Genomic DNA, 26507 nt, shown 5'->3' on the forward strand with positions numbered 1-26507 from the left:
GTTAACTAGCTAAGTAAATTAGAGCATCCAACAGCACTGGAAGCAGCATGGACACATGTCATTCCAGGAAGAGGGATAGAAAAACAACTAAGGGAAAAAAACAAGAACAGTAAGTACAGCAGCACCCATTTAATATAAAAGTATGTACACATATTTACACACACATAGACATATCTGCAGAATAAAACCAAACCATGGGGTTAGAGAAATGGCTCAATGGTTAAAAGCACTGGCTGCTCTTCCAGTGGACCCAGGTTTAATTCCCAGCACCCACATGGCAGCTCACAACTATCTGTAACTCCTGTTCCAGGGGGTCTGACACCATCATACAAACACACATGCAGGCAAAGCACCAATGTACATAAAACAGAAAGTATAAAAAAAAAAAAATAAAAAACACCCCAAACACCAAACCATTATCAAAAGAACTTCTAGGGAACAGACTGAGAAGGGGTAAGCAGGATACAGGGAACCATTTAAATAATTCTAGCTTTGAAAAAGGGAAAAAAGTGAGTGTGGGGTAAGTGGGCCAACAAGATGGTTCAGAGAATAAAACGACTTGGGGTGCAAGTCAGACTACTGAATGTGGTCGTTGGCACCTATGTAAAGGCAGGAGGAGCGAAATGATGGCACAAGTTGTCCTCTGACCTCTACACAAGTGCTACAAAAGTGCATGTACACATACAGACAATAACTACATATTTTAAAAGATTTAAGAAAATCTACTTCAATTTTTGTTTTACAAGCCTGTATTTAGTTTCATTAAAACAAAATAGGACCTTGGGGGAGGGGTGTGGAAAGGAAGGAGGCAAGGTCTTACTATGTGGCCTTGACTAGCCTCAAATTCATAAGAGCTCTGCCTGCCTCAGCCTCACCAGTGCTGACATCAAAGGCATCCATATCATATGATGCCTGTCAAGAACACTTCTGCCAACAAAGCAAAACTCAATGCAAATCAGGAGGAAGCCTGTTTCACATGTGATGGGCCCGAGACCACATCTACAGCTCACCCCACAGGCTGCCCACACTCCTTTTGTGAAGGCTGCTCCATGCCAGCTGCACCCTGCTGCTCTCTGTCGGCTCTAGGAGTCCTGTAACAGAATCGGGTGCATCTTTTCAAGCAACCATCAGCAAGTATGCACTGGACAGATAAAGTTCACAAGCTTGAACAGTTCACAAAAGCTAGTAAGAGGACACAGGAACTGTTTAGGGGAAGGGAAGTCTCATCTATACTTTATATGGTATACTTCCAATGAGGTTTTAAGAAAAAGGGCTTCATGAAACTCCATAGCAGGAACCCCTGGCCATCAGACAGGACTATTATTCTCTCACATCTGCAAACCTCAGCAAAACAGAAACAGGTATCAGCACTGTCCAAGGTAAAAAAGCAAAGGACAATCAAAACCGTAGTTCTCGGTCTATTGATGAGCTAGGTTTTCTGCTCCACTTATCACTACCAAAAGCCCAAATGATCAAAGTGACCAGAGCCATACCCAGAGGTGCCACAGAATTAACTTGCCTGTCACTTACCGTGTGGCTGAGGTTTGGGGTGCTGGGTTGGCTCCTTGGTCTGGAATGTGTGCTTCAGAAGAACTGGACCGCAAATGGGAAACTTTGTGCTTCTTGCCATTCCCTTTGTCTAGGGGCAGCTGAATTCTTTTGACTTTGGGTTTTGGTTTAGTGGGACCTGGCACTGAGGAACCTGCTGACTGCTGACCAGAGGATGGAGAGCTCCCTGGAGAGGTGGAGCTGGCTTGCTTAACTGAGGGTAAAGACTTGTTCTGGTCTAGCCTCACACCATTAGGAGCATCTGCTGTCCGGGTGAAGTTGGATGGCTGGGTCCCTGAAGCAGTGTCGGAATCCCGCTCCCGCTGTGAAGAGAGGATGCTGGTTTTGCCAGCTAGGAGCTGGTTCACTTGCTGCAGCTTATAGTGTTCTTCAGCCTCCCCAGAAGGGGACACAGCTGTCATGCCTGTAGTCTGTGGCGAGGAAAGTACACAGACGCTAGATGCTGCTGTCATGGCAGCAGCGGAAGGAGTCTGTGATGTCCCCAGTTGTGGGAACATTCCTGAACTTGGTGGTAAAGCCAGAGGCTGGTCCTGAATGCCCAGGCTCTGCTGGCTGGCTTTGATTAGAAGATTGCTTATTGAGCCAATGTCTGGGGTCCCAAGCAACCTCTGGTTGGTTAAAGTGACATGTCCTGGAACGGATGCACTACTTGTAGGGGTTGTTGTAGCTTGCATGGATACCACATTCAAGACGGAGGAAGCAGATGCCAAGGCAGACACAGGCCCAGATGTGAGGTGGCTAGTATCCTGGCTTATCGTTGATGTGCCCGCCACCGTGGCAGTGGTTCCGCCCACACTCTGTGGTGGTAACAGGGGAGCCTGTTCAAAATACATGATGCCAGATTTAGATCTTTTTATGATGTTGGGGACAGTTCGGTGAGATGAAGTGTTAAGTGACCCCAAATCTAACAGATTGGGATGGTTTGAAAGCTGGGAGGGTGTGAAGTTAATCAGTGTCATGTTAGAAACCACATCAGAAGGGGCAATGTTTGAAGGGGTACTAGAGGGAGCAAGTTTTTTATTCTTTCGAGTGTGCAGACGAGATATGGGTCTTTTCTTGAGTCCAGAGGATGGAGTGGCTACTGTGGTAGTGAGGTCTGTCCTCTGGTTGGCTTCTGAACCCAAAAGTTGGGGATCTGGAGGAGGCTGAACCCCAATAAGTAGGCCTGAAGGAGGACTGCTGATGTTGGGTGGGAAACTACTTTGAGCAGCTGCAGGGAAGGAATGTAAGTGCTGGTGATGAGGCATGGAGAGCAATCCTTTGCTAGCAGGAGGGAACAGAGACTGAGAAGGTGGCAAGCTTGGATTTAGTCCTGCAGTTAGGGTGAGCCCACTTCCCATGGGCCCCAATACCGAAGTATTTGTCTCCATCACATTGGGTGTAGAACTAACAGGAGAGGTCAACTGGATTTTTTGGGTCACTCCATTTGGAAGAGTTTGGAGAACATAAAGTGGTTGCATGTTCTGGTTAACAACAATGAGTTTCTCAGTGGCTGGTTTCAGGTGGGGTGGAGTGGTCTGGACAGCTGCATTAGAGATCTGAGATGGGCCAGGGCTATCAGTAGAATTGGGCACATACTTCTGATTCTGGATGGGAACAGTAGGGGAAACAGGTACCTGAAGGCCAGGGGTGCTACTGTTTCTAGTTAAATCTTGATTGTTGCCATGACCTTGTTCCACTGAACCACAGGGAGGGCTGGAGATATGATCTGCATCCATGTGTCCTTGGATGAAATGATCAGGAGTCATGTGGCCTTCAGGAGCAGGGTCTACTCCTGGACTCAGCAGTGCTGGGTCACCCTCGGAAGAGGCTACAGACTTCTCTGTCATGGTCACTCGCTTCTCCCCTGAATCTGAGATTACGGCCAGTCTACTGGGATTCTGGCTGGGGACGGTGGGACTGCGGGTGGTCAGCACAGAGAGGTCAGATGGCAGTTCAAGAGGCAGCTCGAACTGCTCCTCGGCTGAGATGGAAGAAGAGACACTACTGTCCACAGGCTCTGTTGCAGGCAGCTGCTGAGAAAACACTTCAAAGAGACCCATATCCTTTTCCCGATTACTGTCAAGACCCAGCCCTTCACCAAGAGTCAGGAGCTCAGAAGACGAGGACTCCGGGCTCTCACCCAGAGCCTGCATGGATGGAGTGTTCTTTAGTACAAAGTCCATGATGTCTGAAGGCAGGATGTTCCCACAGTCATCGCTGTTGTTATTGTCAGAGTCAGATTTCAGAAGCTCGGTGTTGTAGGTGTCCAGTAAGTTTTTGTCTGAAGGGGTACTTGTGTGAACTCTGCGGCTTGATTCCAAGGAGCTGAGCTGAGCTTCCAAGGAGTCCTGGCCCTGGGCTTTCACTCTGCTTACAGAGTGGCAGTTATCCACCTTTGGCTCGTTTTTATGGCCAACAGCACTCTTAATGACATGCTCTTTTTCACTAGCATCTTCGGGTCGATCAATCTTTAAGTTTTCTGTTCCATTTTCTTTACCATTTCTTTTTGGAATCTGGCTGCTTTTCCTGGTTGTGGCAGTGACACTAGTATCACTCTCTGTCCCATCATCAACACCATCTAATTGTGAGATTTTTGGAAGATCACACTGTTCCTCCTCCCGAAATAAGTTACGGGATGCCAGCCGCTCCTCTCCACCTGAAGAAATTACAGTTCTAGTAAAGTTGTAATAGTATATGTCTTCTTCATCTGATGTGCTCAAGTCATCGGCCCCATCCACCTGCCCTTCTGCAGATCTCTTTCCTCGCTTTTTCCCAGTGGAACTGCTGTAGAATGGGATGTCTTCTTCACCGTAAGACCTGACTCCATAGAGTGGGGTGAGCCCAAAGAACATGTTAGACCGTGCACGGGCACTGCGCCGGGGATATCTCCTCTTAAAAGAGCCATCCTCCTGAGGTTTGGGGCCGTCTGGAATCATCAAGTTTCTGTCCTGTTCTGGAAGGTTCTGATAGTTGTTACTTTGAGGGTCTTGGGATGAGGTATTATTTGGGCTTGGCTGAACCCCTGGGCTAGCTCCTGGACTTCTGGAAGCTGAAACAGGCTCTGCTGGACACGCTGGCTCTAGTTGTACAGGGGAGCCAGGGCTACTTTCTTTTGGGGCATTTTTGGATTGATTCTCACTTTCCATTTTCAGAGGTGTCACTTTGACTGAGCACTTCCGGGGTGCCTGTAACTCCTTGGAAGATCCTTCTGCTTGTGGGGATTGACCTTTAGGAACTGAAATAGGAAGGACTTTATCCCCAGTCTTATCAGATGAAACATTATTACATGGTCGTTGCCCCAGAAACCCAGGAGTCAAAACCTCATCAACAAACCCTGGCTTTAGGTTTCCTTCCTCACTCATCGTCACTTGGCCAGGTTCCAAAGAGGATTTACTGGGATGCTTCTCTTTGCAAGTCTCTTTCAAAGACTTTTTCCCTTTCTGTCTCCTCTCTCTGGAACTAGACCTTACATGTTCATGAAGAATGGATGGCCTGTGGCCCACACCAGGAAACTTCAAGGTTTTGATTTCAACTTCATCGTTTGGAAGGGGCTTTGCTGACTGGGTGGAATCTGTGTGCTGGTCTCGATCATTCCTTTGCCCCCTCAAGTGGAGTTGTGGGTAGGACAGAGTCTCTTTAGGAGAAAACGGCACTGGAGAGGGCTGAGCAAAAGTGCCGATTTTACTAATGTTGAATTCTCCAGAAGTGGTGTTATGAACCTGTGGTACCAGTTTAGGAACTCCAGAGTAAGCTGGGGTATGTGCAGATCCATCTGAGCTCTTGGAACTCAGAGCTCTGCTCTTCTCTCCCTTTAAGGAGGAACCCTTGGGTGCCAAGTCTGAAGCACTAGAACGCTTTATTTCTGAGGATGAGGCTCCATCCAAATGACTGGCTTTGGAGCCTCCAGTGACCACTGTCCTTTGTGAACCTGAAGAGGCGGGAGTGCTGTGCGCTAGATTAGCACTTGAATTCAACGGCCCTATGACACGATCGGTTGCTTTGGCACTTGACTCGGAATCTGTAGCCGTCCCAAGGGTAGAGACTGAGGAAACACTATTCCTGGAGTATACACTCCCAGTTCTCATTGGAGACATTATCCGGAGCTTGGAGCGCAGGGGTGGTAGGGAAGAAGTACTATGCCGCCTGGAGCCAATGCTCCGAAGACCAGAGGAGAGCAAAGGATCGCCTACTGTAACGATTTCATGAGTGGTTGGGGTAGGACTTCCTGAACAAGGGAGAAAAAAAAAGTAAGAAAGTCAATCAAGGACAGAATAAATGTGTCAAGTCACTAGTTTCAACCATTTGGATAAACCTGTTTATAGGCCACCTTTTTGTTAGTAAAAGTCACAAAGTAAAGGTTACTTAACAGAATGGTCAAGTGGGTTGGGGACATCTTTTACCTGCAGAAGGCAATGGCCGGCAGCCAGGGGACCTCTGTGTAGGGGAGTAGCTGGGTGTTCGAATCCTAGGGACCTTAGAGATGACATGATAATAGCAGGAGCTTGAGGTCTGTGAATGGGATCTGTCTGGTGACGGAGGACTTAGAATCGCAGCTGTACTTTGACTGTCTTTACATGAAGTTTCTGTGATACAAAATAAGAAGAGGGCAGTTAAAATATCTAACAGATGAGCCAGTATCAAGCCAGCTAGCTATTGGGGCTGGTAAGCAGCAATGGGTAAGTGCTCAAGCTCGATCTGAGTTCAGTCCCTGGAACCCACAATGGAAGAAGAGAACCAACTCCACAAGTGATTTTTTGCCTTCTTGAACATCCCATGGCGCATCACATGCACAGACATGCACATGTAGACTTGTACACACAGAGTGCTATTAGATAAACGCCAAACTAGAAAAAAAGGGGGTGGCCCAAATTAAATCCCAGTACATAGTCAAAAGACTTGAATTCAAGCCCCACGTGGATTTAAACTAACCTATGAATGAGGATGGGCTATGGGCAATGGTCCTATTGTCATCATGCTCAACCGTGCTATTGATATCCGGCTCTACAACAGGTGGACGGCATTCCATGATCTTGCATGTGTACACACAGCGCTTTCGAGCATCTGTGGTGCTCCAGTACACCCGGGAACACCTGGCAAACACAAGGGGGTAAAAAAACACAAATGGAGGACAGATGCACAAACTATCATTCCTCAAATTTCTCCCCATCATGAGTTCTCTGGTCTCAACACAGAAAATATAGCTTTATTTCTTAGGCCCTTAATAGAGATTATTCTAGTATGGTGGTTTTAATCTTTGTGAAGTTCTTAATGTTTCTCAGGCTCTCAAAAAGTTGTATGGCCTTTAAAACAAAAAAAGTAACAGAAATAGTTAAATATTCTAAACCACTGAAAAAGAAAAACAGTAACTATATAATGCCATTGCCTTCCATGAGGGATGAGTACTTTACCCTGCACATAACTCAAGACCTTAAAAAACCCTCAAACCTTTGTCAGTAAGATTCTACAAAACAAGAGAAATACAACTGCTTTGAATCTGGTGACTGCTAGGAGTCTTGTTTGTACAAAGATCTACCAGACAAACACAAGTATAGGCTGTGTTAAGAGAGCTGGAAAGTAGAATTAGAAAATGTGCTGCCCAATGAGGTTCTGAAGAGGGAGATAGAGACTTTCTATTCTTTGAGACAGGGTCGCCCCATGGCCCTCGCTGACCTGGAACTCACTGAGATCCACTGCCTCGGCTTGTCTTCCAAGTACCCGTGTATACACAAGTGGCCCTAGGAGGGGCATTTTGAGCATTCATTGTCAGTGCTTGTCAAATAATTTAATCAACACAAAAGATTATAAATTGTTTGCTTTGAGACAGGGTGTCACTATGTAGCCCAGGCTAAATTTATAATCTTTTAGCTGGGCACTGTAATGCATGAGGCTAAGGCAGAAGGATCCGGAGTTTTAGGACAGCCTGGGCCTACGAGAACTGGTGGGTGGTGGGTTTAGAATAGCGAAAGGCAGCTACCAAGTACATTTCCACATTTAATGACCCCGCATTTTCGGGAAGCCACGCTGTGGGCTGCTGTGCCGTCTTCGCTGGACTTACTGGTATCCTATAGGAAAGAGCTTATCTTCACAGTCAGAGAGGTCATTCAGAATCCCCAAACAGTCGATTGTCATTGAGCCTAACCAAGGAAAGAAGAGCAGATTAGAAGAAACCACAAGGAGAATCATTTTGTAAGCGAGGACCAGAAAACACACAAATGATATAACAGTCTCCCACTAACGAAGGCCTGGGTCATACCAATCATCATGTGGATGTTTTCTGGTTCCAAGCCATTGAGGAACTTCCTTCGCAAGCTGATTCCTTCAAAGTCCACAAACACTCTTCTAAAAACTTCAAATCCATTCTCAGGAACCACCTTAAATGAAACCCAAGGTTGCTGTTAAAGGACTGAGGCAGAGCAGAGACCCTATCTCAAAATCACCCTTCCGTTTACTACCACCCTCTTTATTTCTTATAAGAGGAGAGGAGATGATCTCTCTGGGACATTGGAGAAAGGCAAAACTGAGTTTACCACCTCACTCTTTTTCAGTACTTCCCTCTTAAATTCATAGGGAATTTAAAAGATGAGGAAGAATCTTCAATGCTTATTGCTAAGCAAAAGTCAGAGCACAAAGGCTATGAACTGCAAGGTCCCAAACATAAGAAACTCTAGAAGTGCTGTGGATGTTAAGTTAAAACTACTTGTAGATGTTAGCAAAAAAGAAATCAGTGGTTTTAGGGGGAAAGAATAACAGAATAACAGGCAGAACACAGGGTTCTTAGGACGTTGAAAATATTTATAGAAACTAAAATGATGAATGTACATTATTAGACTTTTGTCCAAACCCACATGATGTACAGCATCAAGAATGAACTGTAATGTTAAGGGTAACTGCGGGGGTGAAGAGATGGCTTAGAGGTTGAGAGCACTGAAAGCATTGAATACTCTTCTAGAGGTCCTGAGTTCAATTCCCAGCAACCATATGGTGGCTCACAACCATCTGTAATGAGATCTGGTGCCCTCTTCTGGCCTGTAGGGAAACATAGCCTGTAGGGAAACACACAGGCAGAACACTGTATACAAAATAAATTAATGATCTTTTTTTTTTAAGTGTAAAAGATAACTGTGTGAAATGTGCATTGATGTAGATCCATCTACTGTAACAAATACATCACTCTCCTGGGAGAGGCTATGTAAGTAGGGCCAGAAATCTCTACCCTTGGCTAATTTTACTGTGAATGTTAAGTCTACCCTGAGATAATAATGCCTTGTTAACAGCTATAACAGAAGCAACCAAACAGTTGAGCTTCTCACCTCGCCTTTGATCAAATCCCGATGACGCTGACAATACACTTTTTTATCATCCAGAAAGACACAGTTCTTGGCTCTGGAACACATGAAATGGTAGTTGCTGGTGCAGGATGTGAGACAGCAACCCACGGTGGCTCCTGGCTTTTGGCAGAATTCACATCTCTACAAGTCCAGAAAGAACAGCCCTATTTAGACAGGCAGGCATTTTAAGAAATTTGTCACCTCTTCTAGGATTTGTCACTTCTGAACATCCTTGAGCAATAGGGAAATGATATGAACTACAATGCGGTAACTAGAAAATTTAAACACTAAATTGGATCTACACTTTGAACTGAAGTTTTTCCTAGAATGCATGATGGATTTATTAGACTTGAAACTATGAAGATCAATGTACTTGTAAGAAACTTACTACATCTCAAAGCAACTCAGTGATAGCAAAATTTTACTAGTAAGAAACTAGTTGTCTTAGGGTTACTATTGCTGTGATAAAACACCCTGGCCAAAAACAACTTGGAGAGCAATGGTTTTATTTCACTCACAGTTCCATGTAACGGTTTATCATCAAAAGCAGCGAGGGCAGGAACTCACAGAGGCCAGGAAAAGATACCAAGGCAATGGAGAGGTACTGCTTGCTGGCTTGCTCATTCATTCTTTTCTTTTTTTTGGTTGAGACAGGGTTTCTCTGTTATAGCCCTTGCTGTCCTTGAATTGCTCTGTAAACCAGGCTGGCCTGGAACTCAAGATATCTATCTGCCTCTACCTCCCAAGTATCAAAGGTGTGTGAGCCACCACCGCCCAGTCAGCCTTTTTTCTTATAGAACCCAGGACCACCAGCCCAGAGTTGGACCACCTACCTACCCACCATGGGCTGGAACCTCCTCATCAACCACTAATTAAGAAAATGACTTATAGCTGATCTTATGGAGGCATTTTTCTTAATAGATTCTCTCCTTTTAGATAATTCTAACTGTGTCAAGCTGACATAAAGCTAGCCAGCACACTAGTTTTATAGTATTAGACTTCACGGCTAATGTGATTTGAAGATTCCACTCTGAGGCCCTGGGTCATTCTTACTCTATTAGACAGTCTGTGTGCTCTTGTCTGTGCTTCCCACAACTCACCCATTCTTCTTTCATGTGTTTTGTCTATTGGCTGCATTCCTTCTGAAACCTTTCATGCTCAAACTCTAGCTTCTATACGTTTACTCCTCAGTAACACTGTGACTGCTTTCAGCTGCTTTGACAATCAAGCAGCTGATTGTCCCTCTTCCTTCGTCATGCTGCACATACATGGGTTTATTTTCTGGAAGTTCAGAATGTCGATTTACTTGGCCTCTGAGCTGTTTACATATTAAATTGATGCTCTTCAGATATTTGAATGATGCTCAAGTTAGAGGATGCTTTGCTTTTCTATTTCTTTTTAAAAGTTTTTTGGTTTTGATGGTTTATTTATTTTTGTTTTATGTGCATTGGTATTTTACCTGCATGTATATCTGTGTGATTGTCAGATTTCCCAGGAACTGAAGTCACAGGCAGTTGTGAGCTGCCACATAGTGGCTGGGAATTCAACCCAGATCCCCTGGAAGAGCAGTCAGTGCTTTTGACTGCTGAGTCAGCTTTCCAGGGCCCTTTTTTTTCTATTTCTTTTGTTTCCTTTTTCAAAGGGTCAGACCTACAACATACACCAGTACTTACTGGCAAGCTACTGAAAATACTGTCAAGAATGAGGGAGGCTATAGTCACGCCCAGAACAAAGACTAAAACCACTTCCTAAGTGGACATATTAAGTTCTTACCAGCTGCTTGCCCCTGATCACAGCCATATGCACATTCTTTAGTGATCCATCATCATCTTCAAACACTTCTGCTGACCACAAAGCACAATTCACATGTGTCCACTCATTTTGGCCAATGTACAGCAAGCGGCCAGCATCCTGAAGGACACAATACCAAAGGAATTCACATTAGCTTTACCTCAGACAAGATACCACAAGAAAGAAACTCTAATTCCTTAGAGATTAAATCATAATCCAGTTTTCAATGTTTCTTCTAATTCTAATATTTTTTACATAAAATGGAAATCTTTTATAATTCTATTGAAAACAAAAGATCAATATATGGAAGGTTTACATAATTGTGCAAACTACTTTAAAACTGTAGTTTAAATTCAGTTCTCTCAGACTACATAATAACTTTACCCTTAAGTGCTTGTGGACTGAAGTGGGGCTTCACGGATGCAGACACTCTAAGTCTGACCCACATTCCCACAAATATTGCATTTTAAATTCTCAATGTAAAGCCATTAAATAAAGACTTTATACATATTATTTCATTTAATTCTAGCTTAAGAATTGTTTCCTTGTGGGGTGGGAGAGATGGCCCAGTAGTTAAGGGCTTTTTTTACTCTTCCAGAGGATCCAGTTTTGATCCTAGCACGCACACAGCAGCTCACAAACATCTGTGACTCCAGCTCCAGAGGATCTGATGCCCTCTTTCAAGCACTGCATGCACTTGAGGCACAAACATACATGAAGTAAAGGCATACATATATGCCCACACACATTACAAAAAAAAAAAAAAAAAGGTATTGTCTTCATTTTAAGGATGTAACTGAGGGTCATGGGGGTTTGAAGCTCTTGCCAGTTATCAGTCAGGAGGGCACAGAATGAATCCAGTCAGTCTGTCAGAACTGGGGCCCTTAACCATTCAGCTACTTTACACTAAACACAGGCTATATGATATACCAACCACGTGTTTGATTAAGACTTCACTAAATATTTTTGAGGATTAGTTATCAGTAGGTTTATTCAGGGTAAATTAGTTTTTTAAGAAATTCAGTTATTTAAAACTGTCTAAGGCCAGGACTGGAGTTGGCTGAGTAGTTAAGAACACTTTTTGCCATGCAAAGAAGCTGGGTTCAGTTCCCAGCACCCACACAATGATTCACAAACATCCATTAATTCTAGTCCCAAAGGATCCCACACTCTCTTCTACACTTCACATGTGACAGGCATACACACATGTAGGTAACACATTCATATACACTATCTAAAATTTAAAGAAAAAGACTCTCTAAACCTAAGCACAGTAGCACTTGTCTATAATCCCAGCTACTAAGGAGACTGAGGCAAGAGGATCATGAGTTCTTGGCAGGCCTAAACAACAATGTAAGACCCTGAGCCAAAATGAAAACAGAAACAACTTTAGTTGCCACAAACTCACAAGTAAATACTCCTTAAGTCATCAAATACTGACACAAAGGACAAACGGTTTGGCCAGGTGGTGATGGTGCATACCTTTAATAATCCCAGAACTTGGGAGGCAGAGGCAGGTGAATCTGTGGATTTGAGGTCAGCCTTGTCTACAAAGTGAATGCCAGGACAGCTACACAGAGAAACTTTGTCTCTGTCTCTCTCTTACCCTTACACACACACACACACACACACACACACACACACACACACACACACTTACTTGGACAGACTGTTCATATGAGGTTTTTATTTACCAGGATCCCACATCCAAAGTACTTACATTAGCACTGTCATCACCATACATCAGACACAGTGCACACTGCCTGTTGTCATCTATGCCCGGGGGTGGATTCAGCTCTGGACTGTCTTCTCGACTCCTATCAGTACCTTAGGACCCCAAAGATACTCAGTTAAAATTGGTAATACTATGTTTTTCTAGGGGAGAATTCAGCTTAAGTAGTCTATAAACATTTTTAAAAGGTTTTTAGTTATGTTATCGGAAATTCCTTTCTGATATCTTAAGTGCATTAAATTTAGATCCACTAAGCCAATCATTTGCATGTAGAATGAAGTAGGTAATGATTATTCATTCTGACGACTTACTCAAGATTGGTGGTGTAGGAGGGTGCAGAGGCGTGGGTGAGTCTGGCTCTCCAGGGCCTTTGGGCTTGGGGGCTGGAATGATTTTCTTCATTAGAGGAGGCTGCTCAGTGTGGCTGTCCTCTCGCTCCTGCCACTGAGCATAGTTATGGTCAAGTGAAGGCGGAAGCACTGCGTTGGGCAACATCCCACTGCTGGAGACAATCGATTGACAAGCATTTACTGAGTGCCTACAGTACACTCAGCACCACACAAAACAATCAGCTCTCAGTATCAGCAGGGCTGGGACCCATGTACAAACCAGTCACAGAATTGAAGAACAAATCACAGAATCTGAAAACTGCCTGACTACACTCAACATTTTAAAAACTTTGAATTTTGTTTTGGACAGGGCCTCACGACAGGCTGGCCCCGAATTCCTGACCCTCCTGCTTTAATCTTCCAACTGCAGGGGTTACAGGTGACTATGACCACACCTGCATCTTAACATGTGACTCAAATGGCTGGGGATGGATCTCAGGATCTCAGTGGTAGAATAGTTGACTAGTATACACAAGGTCCTGGGTTTGTTCCACAGTACTGCAGTAGCGGGAAGACCACACATGTAACTTTTGGTAAAATATTCAGAAACAATGAAACTCTTCCCCCAAAACTAAATAAATAAAAGTTAAAGGTTACATATTACAAATCAAGAGCAAGGAAAGGCACAGTTTGAACTAAGTAACACAGAGCCTGATTACATTAAGGTCAATGACATGGTCACTAAGGTCTAGCATATATTGTCCATATGTCAAACTGTTTTTACAAGATAATAAATATAGATGTGGAGGGGAAAAAGCACCAGCTCACAACCAACACAAATGTTACTTGTCATTTCCAAACCAGAACAGAAGACATTTTAGGTGGCTGATTTTCAATATTAAAATGTCCCAGAAACCCTCAATCAACAAACATGAGATGTCTGACTTTTCATCAGCTACTTTTACTCACTTGTTTGATACTTTATTTGGTTCCCAAAATCTGGACTTTTTGACACTGAACCATGGAAAAACCCGCTCCATTTGCTAAAAGAAAACAAACAGAATTCAAATGAGAAGATCCAGGTAGAAACCAAATCAAATCAATCCCAGACCAGTATCTCAGTCTATATATGGATGATTTCAGACCAAGGCAAAGATCCATCCATATAGGTAACCTTATCAGCTTCCCAACCTCCTCCCAAAGAATTAGGGGAAATATTAAACCAAAGAAGCTTTTCTGCAAATTATAAAGCAAGTAACAGAAAAGAAGGGCCATTATAAATAGTGAGCATTAAAACATGAACTACTGGTCAGGCAGTGGTGGCGAATGCCTTTAATTCCAGTAATCAGAAGCCAGAGGCAGACAGATCTCTGAGTTTGAGGCCACCCTGGTCTACATAGTGAGTTGCAGGACAGACAAGGCTACACAGAGAAACCCTGTCTCAAACAAACAAACAAACAAACAAACAAACAAACAACCCCATGAACTATTAATCTCATTCACCCGAATAAAGAAAGACTTGACCATGCTGTTGGCTTTTTTAATTTCTGGCTGCCCTCCATCTGAATTAATGGCTGCTTGAATGATTTTCACAATGTCATCACTGAACTCCAACTGTATACAAAAATAAAACATCAATTATTCATAAAACAGTACTATGCTCTCAAAAACCACTTCCTCCTCCCTCTATCATCACCCAGCACAGGAACCCAACAGAAAACCCACAACATATTTAACTACAGTGTAATTACTCTCTGAGGCCTTTAGGTTTCTGTTCACAATTAACAAGGTAACCAAGAGATGCCAGGCTAGTAAGACAAGAATGCAAACAAACAGACTCTGTCATGTTAAGTGACCAAAGCGGGCTCACGGTTTTTTTAATATCTGCACTCAAATGAATAAGCAACTCAATAGAAAATAAGGATGACATAGTGAATGAGTTTTCCCTACAAATTCTTAAAATCATTAAGCTTATGGTATTTATGTACAAACGAGTAATGGGAAGGCACAACATTCAGATCTAAGCTTAAAAGGGGAGACATACTAACTTCACATTAGCATTTTCCTTAAGTAGTTTGGTGCTTTCTTGAAACATAAAAATAATTTAAATAACTGAGAAGAAAGCCAACTAAAATAATTAGGTACCACCACATCCTCACCCTTCTAAAATACACAGATGAAATAACTCATATTCAGGCAACCTGAAGCTACAGACACCTTTAAATACAATACAAATTATTCTGAAATTTACTTATTCCCAGTCATACTCCAAAAGAGTCCAGAAGGCTGAAATAAACACTTGAAACTTGGTTATGTGCTCAAGACATACCACAGACACGTAGCTGCCCTGGTCCATTTTCTTCTTGACTCCCTCCAGGTCTAGAGGTTGCTGTTCGTCCTGCTTGCTGACCTCAGTGAGAACGGGAGGATCCGGTCCCTCTGGGGAGCTTCGGGAGGGTATGCTCTCCTCTGTCTCAGGGTTTAAGTCTGGAGGCTTGGCAGCCTGTGGCAGTAAAGAGGTTTCTGTTATCAAACATCAAGAATGAGGCATCTATGCACTTTCTATCAAAATTAGTAAGATGGCATTAGAAACAACACAGAACATGAAAATAACCAGTGATTTCTTAACTAGAAAAATTTAAAATGGACCTATTTTCTTTTTTTGTTTTGTTTTTCAAGACAGGGTTTCTCTGTGTAGCTTTGGAGCCCATCCTGGAACTCACTCTGTAGACTAGGCTGGCCTTGAACTCACAGAGATCCACCTGCTACCTATTTTCTAATGACTTTCTAGGAAAACATTAAGCATTGTGCTTGATAATCTGTAAAGGTAGAATTAAAAAGCCAAAACTGTGTATAACAAACAGCCATTAATTTTCCTACTTCAAAAACAGGACTTTAGGAGTTAGAGAGATGGTTTAGTGAGTAATGGTGTGCTATCAGGCTGACAACATGAGTTTAATCTCCAAGATCCACAAAGTGGAAAGAGAGAAGTGGATCTCCCACACCACAGCATATTCATGCACGCGCACACACACACACACACACACACACACACACAAAAACCTGATAGAAATGTTTAAAAGCCAGAGCTTTACACTGAAGGATGAAGCAGCACCTAACTCTGAGCTTAGGTGGTGCGCTTGATTTCCCATACCAGGACTGTCAATGAACACTTTGTAAAGAGAAATTCCATAGCCCTTACTCTTCAGTCAGAAGAGCAGCAGCTCTCATCAGGTCGCTCTCTTCAAGTCCTTCACTGAATTCCCATCAAAGATGGCAGAAGAAACCCAAATTTCCTTTGTTTTTGTCTTTCAAGATGGGGAATTGCTGTATAAACCTCAAACTCACAGCCATAGTCCTGCCTCTGACTCCAAATGCTAGAGTTAGAGGCATAACCACCACACTGGACCAAATGGCTTGTAGGTGAGACCTTTGAAGACACAGCCACTTCCTATTTCCTCTCTACTGAATGCCCAACTCTGTTTTTTATTTGTTTTTTAGTTTTACTCATTTTTATTTTATGAGTGTTTTGCCTACATGTATTATCTGCAGTATGTGTGTGCCCAGAAGTCCCTGGAACGGTTGTGAGCCACAATGTGGGTGCTGGGAACAGACTGTTCTTAACTGCTGAGCCATCCCTACAACCAAGGTTCTAGTCATAGCTCTAAAAATTCCCTAATGTTACGACCAAGAGAAGAAACGCTATAAAAAGTAAACAAAAAATGAAGCAAAACTAAGCAAGTAACAGAAACAGCCTTCCTTCATTACTAGTTAAACCATCCAAGAGCAAATTCTCAAAACAGAAAGAACCTCTGGCCCACCTGGCGGTAGCGAAGCAAGTGACTAGTAGTCCGAGAATTCAACAAGGCGGTGAGCACCTGCTTCAGGGACGCCTGCAGCTCCTTCTCCAGGGCCAGTCGCCACTCAGCAGGGTGCCGCTCCGTGCAGTTCACACACGTGTAGGCCACACTCTCCGGCAGATTGGACAGAATTTCATACATCTCATCTAGGAAAACAAAACCCAGAACAATGAAGGCCTTTGAAGGGTGGGAGAGGGAGAAGAGCTAACTCTCCTGCAGACCCACAGAGCTGCACCTTAGGATCCGAGCTAAGCTGTTAATCTTACAGCAGTAGTTCTCAAGCTTCCTAGTGCTGTGACCCTTCGATACAGTTCTCATGGTGTGGTTTCCCTCAAACATAAAGTTATTTTGTCGCTGCTTCAAAACTGGGCTTTAGCTACTGTTATGAATCATAATATAAATATCTGTGCTTTCTGATGGTCTCAGGCAACCCCTGTGAAAGGGTCATTTGCCAACCCCAAAGGGGTTGAAAAGCACTGTCTTATAGGCTACCCACACTCTGACCCCAAAAGAGACGTTTATTAATTAACAGGTACCCATGACTAGGTAGTAACAATAGGTTTGAAGACCCAATAGCACTTGGTGCCCAGAAATTGATGTGCTTAAGAGAGGTAACCACAAATAGAACAATGTTGCTGTGACAGTTCATCTTCATTATCAACCTGGTGGGGTTTGGGCCCCTAGATACACCAAGGTGTGTCTGTGAGAGGGTTTCTAGAGAAGTTTAACTGAGGAGGGAGACCCTCAATGTGGCAGGTAGTCCTGTGGGCTAGGGTCCTGAACTGAATAAAAAAGGAAAAGGAGAAAGGCAGTTGCGCGCTGGTGTTGCCCTTCCTCTGCTTCCTGGTTGGCACTACAGGCCAAGGCACAGTGCCTTCCCACCATGATGGACTGTGGACCTCTCAACTGTGAGCCAAAATAAAGCCTGCCTCCCAGTAACCAATCACCGCAATAAGAAGAGAAGCCAGGAGAGCTGCTTATTCTGGAGATCAAAACTAAACTACAAAGAACCCAAGTGACACTCCCATAGTCTTAGTCCAAAGTACTAGGAAGAAACTAAAAACAACAAAAGACTCCAACCTTCTGTACCTGAGAGGTTTTCACACTTGGAGTGGACCCATCGATCGCACTTCCCACACTGCATCATCTTGCTTTCATAGTCGTCGTCATCGTAGCACTTGTCACAGAGAGGGCAGAAGTTTCCTAAAAGCCAAGGTTACAGCAATGCTCTGACCCACACCAATGCTCTCAAAGCCTCTGGCTTACACGTGTCACCCTAATCTAAAACCCAATGTCTTCTGGAATCACTAATGAACACCAGCAGAGTGCTACACTGGGGTGGTCAGACATGCACTATCAAGACAGTCTGAGCTCCTAGAGCTCTCACAGGGAAGCTTTAAACACACATCTGTAAGGGCCATGGGATAGATTTTGATGATACTATAACAGAAAAGACAGAGGCTTGGTGTCAGATCTTGAGAGGCAGGGGCAGGAGGATTAAGAGTTTAAGGACAGCCTTTTCACTAGAGTGGGTGGGGCATCAGAAAAGACAACGTGTCTTATAAACACGATCTTTGGATTTTTTAACGAGGCAGTAATACAGAAGTAAGAAACGGTTAATTTAAATCTTTTCCTTCTCAGGTCCCAAAGTAGCCGGTACAAGGCTCACTCAGTACTGTGGCTCCTCTCAGCACTTTTCACCCTGCCCTGTACCTTAACCCTCCAGCAGAGGGGCTGGCTGGGTTTTGCTTCTCTTCCCCGGCTTCTTATGCCTATATAACCCTGCCATTTCAGCCATGTGTGCTCTTGGCCTCTTTGCCCTCTTTTTCTTTCCTCCCTTGCTGACCTCCCAACCCATGGCTCAGTTCACCTGGACTCTCCCTTATATCTACAATAAAATCCTCCTCAGCCATACCTTGGAGTGGTCATGTCTTCATTTTTCAGTGACTCCTTATTCTTAGAGCTTTTATATTTAGAGTTCAGACCAGCACTTTCTAAGATTCCCTTCTAAGTAAAACCTTTATAACTCTTGACTGACCCATGGATCCCTATATCCTTTACTATTTAATAAACATCCTTTAAGTCTATTTGCTTATTTTATCTAAAGTGTCCTGTGCTGGGCAGAGGCTCCACTTCAAACCCTAGAACTGCGGAGGGGACAGCCAGACGGTAACTCAAGATAAGCACAGAAAGGCGGGAGGAAGGGGAGAGAAGTGACAGTCACTTCTCAGCACCTTTGCTGCAGGTAATCAGGACTGTGGGTTGGGTGTGTTAGCTGGGGTCTTAGCAGTCACGTGCTGCTGTGCTACGGATTGTACTCCAGGCAAGAACTCTGAGAGACATCCCCAGCTCTTTTTTCCCCCTGCACTTTTTATTTTGAGACAGGTTCTCACAGAGTTCCCAGGGCTGGCCTTGAACTCTTGCCTCTGCATTCTGAGTACTGGGATTATGGGCCTGTGTTATCAGGTCTGACTTCTCGTGTAATTAGTGAAATGAAATGTTCATATATCACCTGAACTCCTTTGTGAAATTTACCACAATTTGTCTGTACTGTTTGAGCAGTTGTTTCTAACTAGCAATAACAAACTTTCCCCATAATTCTTCCTATACAAGTTACAAAGATGTTCCAAGATAGCTGTCTATGTAAATAAAGAAGTAAGAAGAAGGGATGGTGGTGCACACCCTTAATCCAGCACTTGGGGGGCTGAGGCAGGTTAAAGGTCACTCTGGTCTACACAATGAATTCCAGGATGCCAAAGTTACATAGAGACCCTGTGTCCAACAAAACAAACTAGAAATATAAAGAGCAAGAGCAGACATGTGTCTACATCACATCCGTGACACAGTGAGCAGGGCTTCCCACTCCTTCCACTTTAGTCCTCCACAAGCATCAAATTAGACCAATTACTCATCACTAGGTACCTTTAGCAAAGAGTTTGGCACAATCATGGCACAGTGAAAAATCATGAGACCACTGTGCATCCCACCCTTTGCCTGGAGTTGTGGATCCACAGCTCTTGCAGCGAACACACTTGGTGCAGATCTGGAAAGGAAGAGGTGTTCATTCAGCAGGACTTTTTTGAGCTAGCATCATCTGTTGCTAAAATGACTCATGCAATTATTTCTAGATTAGACTTCTTTGCTTAGATTACTGCTAAACAATCATTACCTTGGTGCACACTAAGGCAGGGGTACCCTGTTACAAGCCACCAGCCTCACCCAGCCACCACAACACTTGTAGAGTTAGCACAGTTTATTGTACTCACCCACACTTTCTTTTTCTTCGTGGGTTTGGTGGGGTAGTTTGGTCCCAGGCACTCAGGGTGATAGCTGTTTCGGCACTTGTTACACTCCAGTAGCTGCTGCAGGGAAAGACAACAGTAAGAGAATACAAATCACACTACCTTCATTAGAAGGCCCTGTTCTCAGCCACCAATTAAGACACTGTAGATTTTGTCATGCATTGCTTACTTCCCTGAAAACACAGGTGTTTATCCTCTCAGAGTCACTCAGTAATAAACAAATTTATCAGACAGATTTTACTTATTATTGGAATTTATTTCCTAAAGTGATTTTCTGCTATCTTCCCCAAATTAAAAGAAAAGTCAAGAAATTATCTTCAAACACACAGAAACTGTCAGTGGAGACAGTAATATCGACACAAAATCCCAGTGCAGAAGGCAGGGATGGAAACTGCCATTGCTAGATCCTTCTACCTTTGTAGCCTGATGCTGCCTTCCACAAACATGGCAGAATTTGCAAAGGCGACAACACCAATTTTCCAGCTGGTCCTCCAGAGGGCGCTCATTTTCCTCCAAGCAAAACTTGTGGAAGGGTTCACAACACACTTGGCAATATACAAACTGCAGCAAGAAGATGAGAACGAAGTGTGTAACCAGGGAGCAGAAAGAAATAACCATGTATCATGGGTCCTAGACATCCAAAGGTGATAATCCCATGTTCCAATGCACCAAAACGCGAGTCTTACAGGGAGTACCTGAAGAAAATTGTACACACAACCTCCCTTGTTTAATGTCTACAAATTTTGTCTCACAGTTATATAAATAAGTATAACCTGGGTGTGGTGGCACTTGCCTTTAATACCATCACTGGAGTTTGAGGCTATCCTAGTCTACAAAGTGAGTTCCAGGACAGTCAGGGTTACACAGTGAGACCCTATATCAAAAATTATATGTGAAATAAAAATAAATCTCACTTTTTATGCTTGGGTCCCACCCCCCCCAAATCTCATTAGGTATAGGTATATGCAAACACTCTAAAACTTGAAAGAAAACACCCCCCCCCAATTCTGGTCTCAAGTATTCACAAGAGACATTGATCCAACACATTTAACTCAACATATGGAATTAAGCAGTCATGGAGCAGCACAAGAGATTCAGGCAACCAAAGTAGCAATAGCAAAATCATAAAAAGAATCTAAGATATTTAACAGGACTGGGTGCACACACCTCTAATTCCAACACTTGGGAGGCTAGGAATGAGGATGGAGAGTTTCGGACTAGCCTGGGCTATACAGCAAGACACTGTCTCAGATTTAATAGACTAAGTGCAGTGAGAGAGAACCCCCAGAGAGGTCTAAATAAAACTGCAAAGAGAAGGGTTGGGTGGGAAAAGACAGGATGGCTTTAAAGTTTTAATTCTACAAATATACTAAACTATTTACACTTTCCACCTGTAATTTGAAAAGAAGTTTCACACTGGCAGAAGATTTAAATAACTGTAACAACCAGAGCTGGAGAGATGGCTCAGCAGTTAAGAGTACCTTCCTGAGAACCTGAATTCAATTCCTAGCACCCCCAGTTCACAATTGCCTGTAACTCCATTTCCTGGGGCCTCTGGTCTCCTAAAGCACTGAACACAAGTGTACATACCCCCACACAGACACACATACACATAATTAAAAATAATGAAAGCAATCTTAAAAACATAGAACAACCCAAATTTTCTTCTGACAAAAAAGGTTTATTACAGGGACATGTGGTCAAGCCTAAAGAAGCCCTAAATTAGGTGCCAGTGATGCACCAGTATTAATTTCCTAATCTTGATAATTACAGTGATTACACAAGAGTCCTTGACTTTTGGAAATACAATCATAAGAGGCTTTTTTTTGCAACTTGCTCTCAGGTTTTAGAAAACAGAATGCATGTAATATGTTTATACAGTTCATTTCTTATTTTACACTTGACCTGAGCTTGGAAGACTGAGAATCATTTTGTATTTTGGAACAATATATACACATAAGCAGAAACAGAAAACAGAACTCTAGTCACATTTGGGGACTCTAGGCCCCGCCCACTTCAGCAGTTTTCCCATAAGCCTGACCTGAAATCTGTTACCATGAAAATTTTAAATGGAAAATTCCTTAAGCAATGGTCATAATTTGCAATATAGTGCAGATTGTGTGGTCACTCTAATTTTTAAAAAAGACTTACTTCTACTTTTATTTTTGCGTATTGTGTGAATATGAATGGATGCCACCTATGTTTGTATGGTGTCAGCAGAGGCCAGAATTAGACAATGGATCCCCTGAAGCTGGAGTTGCAATGAGCCACCTGATGTGGGGGGTTGGAACTGAACCTGTGTCCTCTGAAGAGCAGCAGGTCTCTCAATCACTGAGCCACCTTTTCAACCCCTAATTCTTTGTTTTTGTTTTTTGTTGGTCAGGGTTTTACTCCAAGACTCTGGCTAGACTGAAATTCACAGGGATCCATCTGCCCCTCTACCTCCTAAATGTGGAGATAAAGAGAGTATATGCTACATGCTGGCTCCTTAACTCATCTTTATTTCATTTTATCTTTTTTTTTTTTTTGTCTTTCAAGACAGTGTTTCTATGTGTAATAGCCTTGGATGTTCTGGAAGTTGCTTTGTAGAGTGGCTTTGTAGGGTGGCTTCAAACTCAAGAGATCCACCTACCTCTGCCTCCCAAGCATTGAGGTTAAAGGCGAGCCATCACAGGGCACCCAGTTCTTATTAAAACATGGAAATTCTAAGACTATTATGCACAGCTAAGCATAATTTAAATCAAATAATTATGCCCATAAAAAAGAAAATCTGCTTAATCCCATAAATTGGATACTGATTGATGGTACAGAAGGCAGCTTTTCCTGTGGGTGAGCTGTTTGGATGCAAAGCACTTGACTATGAAGGAGGAGGTGTGGGGTAGCCACTGGCATTTATCTGCAGGCTGAACAGTCTCCACCTTTGTAATGTCTGAAGCAACTGTAGCACTTAAGACAACACTGTCCATACAGCCTCTAAGAAACTATCTTACTAAAGAGGTATACAGGAAGTAACTCATACATTTGTTAGTACATTATTTGTCTGTGCTAGAGAATGAAGCCAAGACATTGCATGCGAGGCAAATGCTTTACCACTGAGCTATGCAGACTCTCACTATGTATCTTAAAGCTAGGCTTGAATTCAGTGTGTAGTCCAAGCTGGCCTCAAATCACAACTCCTGCCTCAGGCTCCTGAGGACATAAGCCACTATACCCAGCCTACATACTTTAAAAACACTTGTCCAATCAAATGAGATCATGCTTTATGGGTTTTTGCAATCTGATATTTCTAATGAGTGATGTTATGGATATCTGTTAACATCAAACTACACCATTATATTTGCATTATATGCATGTCCTAGAACTTTAACTAATAGACTTCAGTTTTGTTTTGTTGTGTTTTGTTTTTGAAAATAGTTTGTCTGTGTATTTGAGTCTGTCCTAGAATACATTCTGTAGACCAGGCTGGTCTAGAACTCACGGAGATCTGCCCCTGCCTCCCAAGTGCTGGGATTAAAGGCATGTGCCACCACCACCTGGCTAGACTCTTGAGTTTTAAATACTTTTACTATGGGGCTGGAGCAATGGCTCAATGGTTTGATTCCCAGCTCCCAAATGTAGACTCCAACTGTCTATAAATCTAGTCCCAAGAAATTCTGGCCCCTGCAGGCACCAGGCATTCACATATGATGCTGAGACGTACAGGCAAGCAAAATACCCATGCACACAAAAATAATATTCCAATTTTATTATATTATACATATCTGGCAATTTATCTAATTACTTTTACAATAAATACCTAGCATGCAGTTGCTGGCTAAGAGAAAATGTATCATTCTAAAAATAAACACCATTTCCAAACAGTTCTCCTAAAAGAAAAGACTACCAACTACTTCTTTTCTATGTGATTTTTTTTTTTCCATTTTTGTTTACTGAGACAGTCTCTCTGTGCAGCTCTAGCTATCCTAGAACTCATAGGCTGACTATGAATTCAAAAAGATTTGCCTCCCTCTATATCTGAGTGCTGGGACTAAAGGTGTGTACCATCACACTTGGCCCTGCAGAATTCTTTAGTTTTCAGCTCTTGGTCACTGGAGCGGTAAATGACCGCCCCAGCACATATACAATCTGTCATTTTTATCTTTTCCCCATTTTCTGCAGTGTTTTTTTCCATACATAATAACTGCTAAGAGCTTTTTATACTCAAAGGTATTCAATATTCAATATAAAAACTAATAACCTTTTTATTCTAAGAGAAAAGTAAGAACTCTAATAAAGACTAAAGAGATGAGAGTATTTACTACTAAATTCTTTCTTAAAATTTCTAAAAATTAAAAAGATTCATGAGCTAGTTTAAGCAAGGAGACAGTACATGCTAACAACTAACAAAATGAATACAGTTATTTCCTCTTCACATAGCACAGTGGCCCACCATTATATAGGAGACAAAAAAGCAGGATGCCTTACCTCTACGTGCCCACTACTGGCACAGAGAAAGCAAACTACTCTTGGTGTTATGGGGACAGAAGTCAAAATTCCTAAGCCTCCCATCTCCCAGACATTTTCTGCTTCACAATCTTCCTGTGGAGAAAGAGACAGAAAGATCACTTATGAAAGCTTTACAATAGCAAAACGGACAAAAAGCATAAAAACAGAGTGACACCAGAATGCCAAGAAAATGGCACTTCTGCTAGTCCAAAAGTAACTATTGCTTTAAAAAGTTATAAACTTGGCCAGGCAGTGGTGGTGCACATCTTTAATCTCAGCAATCAGGAGGCAGAGGCAGGTGGATCTTTGTGAGTTTGATGCCAGCTTGGTCTACAGAGGGAGTTCCAGGACAGTCAGGGCTAAACAGTGAAACCCTTTCTGGGAAAACCAACTAGGCTCTCAAACCTGAATCCATCTGTTAACTGTAGTTCTTACACGCCCCTCTAGTGGGTGCTGTTTCTCTTTCAACATACACTTTTCTTTAAAGGTCATACTGCTCAGTAAAGGCATGATCACTAAACACTTTTACCTTAAAGTCCACTCTGATCCTGTGGACTCCATCTGCTGGGATTTTCTGCTTAGAACTTATGCCATTCGAAAGAGGGTTGAGGATGTTCAAAGTGCCTGCATTTTCTTGCTTATTTACTGGAGGTGGCTTCTCCTGAGACATAACATAGATGTAGAAAAAAAAAAAAAAAAAAAAAAAAAAAAAAAATCACTTGCCCTCACATTTACAACAGCTGAGAATACAAATGCCAATTCTTAGATATGGAAGACATGTCTCAAATAAGCACCTTATATAAGAATAAAGGGAGCTAAGTGTGGTGGCTCACTTTGGATGTTGAAGCAGGAGGATTGCTTGGAGTTCAAGGCCAGCTTGAGTTACAGAGTGAGCCTCTGTCTCAAAAGAGGGGAAGAGTAATCTTCCAAAAATTCTGAAATTCAATGTCTCCATCCATAATAATAGAAACAGTGGGCACAGGTAGGGGGTTGCTTTTATAGACAAATATCCTTAATGTATACAGAAGGCAAAAAACATGACAAATGGATATCAGAAAATAGCTGATGCCCATACTACAGCATGCAAGGCCACGAAGAAGAGAAAGGCTACAGAAAGAGTCCAGAGAAACCAAACAAAAAGAGCTAAAGCCTATATCTTAATTCTATGGGAGATCAGTGCCATCTATACAGAAGCAGGAAGACTGTTTTGCTTAGCCCAGAAAATGTCAAGGTCAAGGCTTCTCCTACAGAATAGAACAAATACATCCCCAAGAGTCAGCTTTCCTCTTACCTTGTCTTTTGGTTTTTGTTTTACAGGGATACTTGGGCGGGGGGCCACTTTTTTCTGCTTGCTTTGCTCTGGACCTAAAGGATTCAAGAGAGACGCTGGTCAGATGCCAGCAATGACTGCTTTCAGACCAAATGGCCTGTGGAGAGAGGGGCATGCAAACAATCTCTAGACTTCAAAGAGAAAATATGGCAACATAAAAACAAAAAATAAACATGACAACATAGCTAATCTAACTTTCTGGTTTTCATCTGGTATTACTGCAATAATACCACTTTCTTTAACCAAAAGATGTATAAAAAAAAAAAAAAAAAAAAAAAAAAAGAGAGAGAGAGAGAAAAAGAGAAAAAAATGACAAGAAAGATGCATGCAAGCATTTAGGCTCCTAAAAGCCAATGTGAAATACCAGGCTTCTTGGCTGGCTCTGGCTACTCCAGCATCTTCCTGCCTTCAGCACTCACCTGGTTCTGGCGGTGGAGGCTGCTTCTTCTTGGGCTCACTTGGAGTAGTCTTGGGAACGTCTTTTCTCTGCGGTGCTGCTGTAGTAGGAGGTTGAGGAGGGATGACTGGTGCTGGCTGGGAGACCTGCTTGCTGGACTTCCGGGAAGCTGGAGTGGTGACCTGTTTGGGTTCAGGTGCAGGCACAGGGGCATTCCCTTCCTCCTTTTCTTCCACAGGCTTACGGGGTGGGGGCTCACTGCTGGTCTTCTTTGGGGCAGGCTCTTCCCGTGCTGGTGGTGTAGCCTTCTGACCAGAGTCCACCGAGCTCTTCACAACAGTGCTTTCTTTGTTTTCTTTCTTTTCAGTGGGCTTAGACTTCTTCTCTTTCTTTTTCACAGCT

General features: G+C 42.9%; 1 protein-coding gene across 3 annotated transcripts in view; it reads right to left on the minus strand.

The window, feature by feature from the left end:
- Kmt2a (lysine methyltransferase 2A) overlaps positions 1 to 26507 on the minus strand; it is an 84412-nt gene that overhangs the window by 14323 nt on the left and 43582 nt on the right. Inside the window, exons 7-28 of one of the 3 annotated variants that reach the window (XM_051197258.1) lie at positions 26128 to 26505; positions 25670 to 25743; positions 24908 to 25039; positions 24358 to 24471; positions 20308 to 20454; positions 19858 to 19950; positions 19514 to 19634; positions 17672 to 17794; positions 16553 to 16737; positions 15061 to 15234; positions 14235 to 14345; positions 13701 to 13774; positions 12714 to 12904; positions 12391 to 12497; positions 10653 to 10790; positions 8862 to 9020; positions 7805 to 7922; positions 7607 to 7685; positions 6481 to 6641; positions 5952 to 6134; positions 1531 to 5776; positions 1011 to 1091 (exon numbers count right to left, since the gene is read on the minus strand). In XM_051197258.1, coding sequence (XP_051053215.1) covers positions 1011 to 1091; positions 1531 to 5776; positions 5952 to 6134; positions 6481 to 6641; positions 7607 to 7685; positions 7805 to 7922; positions 8862 to 9020; positions 10653 to 10790; positions 12391 to 12497; positions 12714 to 12904; positions 13701 to 13774; positions 14235 to 14345; positions 15061 to 15234; positions 16553 to 16737; positions 17672 to 17794; positions 19514 to 19634; positions 19858 to 19950; positions 20308 to 20454; positions 24358 to 24471; positions 24908 to 25039; positions 25670 to 25743; positions 26128 to 26505 — 7189 coding nt within the window. Of the gene's footprint in view, positions 1 to 1010; positions 1092 to 1530; positions 5777 to 5951; positions 6135 to 6480; positions 6642 to 7606; positions 7686 to 7804; positions 7923 to 8861; positions 9021 to 10652; positions 10791 to 12390; positions 12498 to 12713; positions 12905 to 13700; positions 13775 to 14234; positions 14346 to 15060; positions 15235 to 16552; positions 16738 to 17671; positions 17795 to 19513; positions 19635 to 19857; positions 19954 to 20307; positions 20455 to 24357; positions 24472 to 24907; positions 25040 to 25669; positions 25744 to 26127; positions 26506 to 26507 lie in introns of all 3 variants that reach the window. The other 2 variants (XM_051197257.1, XM_051197259.1) reach the window with 2 other exon arrangements.

This window comes from Phodopus roborovskii, unplaced genomic scaffold (assembly GCF_943737965.1).
Source record: "Phodopus roborovskii unplaced genomic scaffold, PHOROB, whole genome shotgun sequence".
Classification (NCBI taxonomy): domain Eukaryota; kingdom Metazoa; phylum Chordata; class Mammalia; order Rodentia; family Cricetidae; genus Phodopus; species Phodopus roborovskii.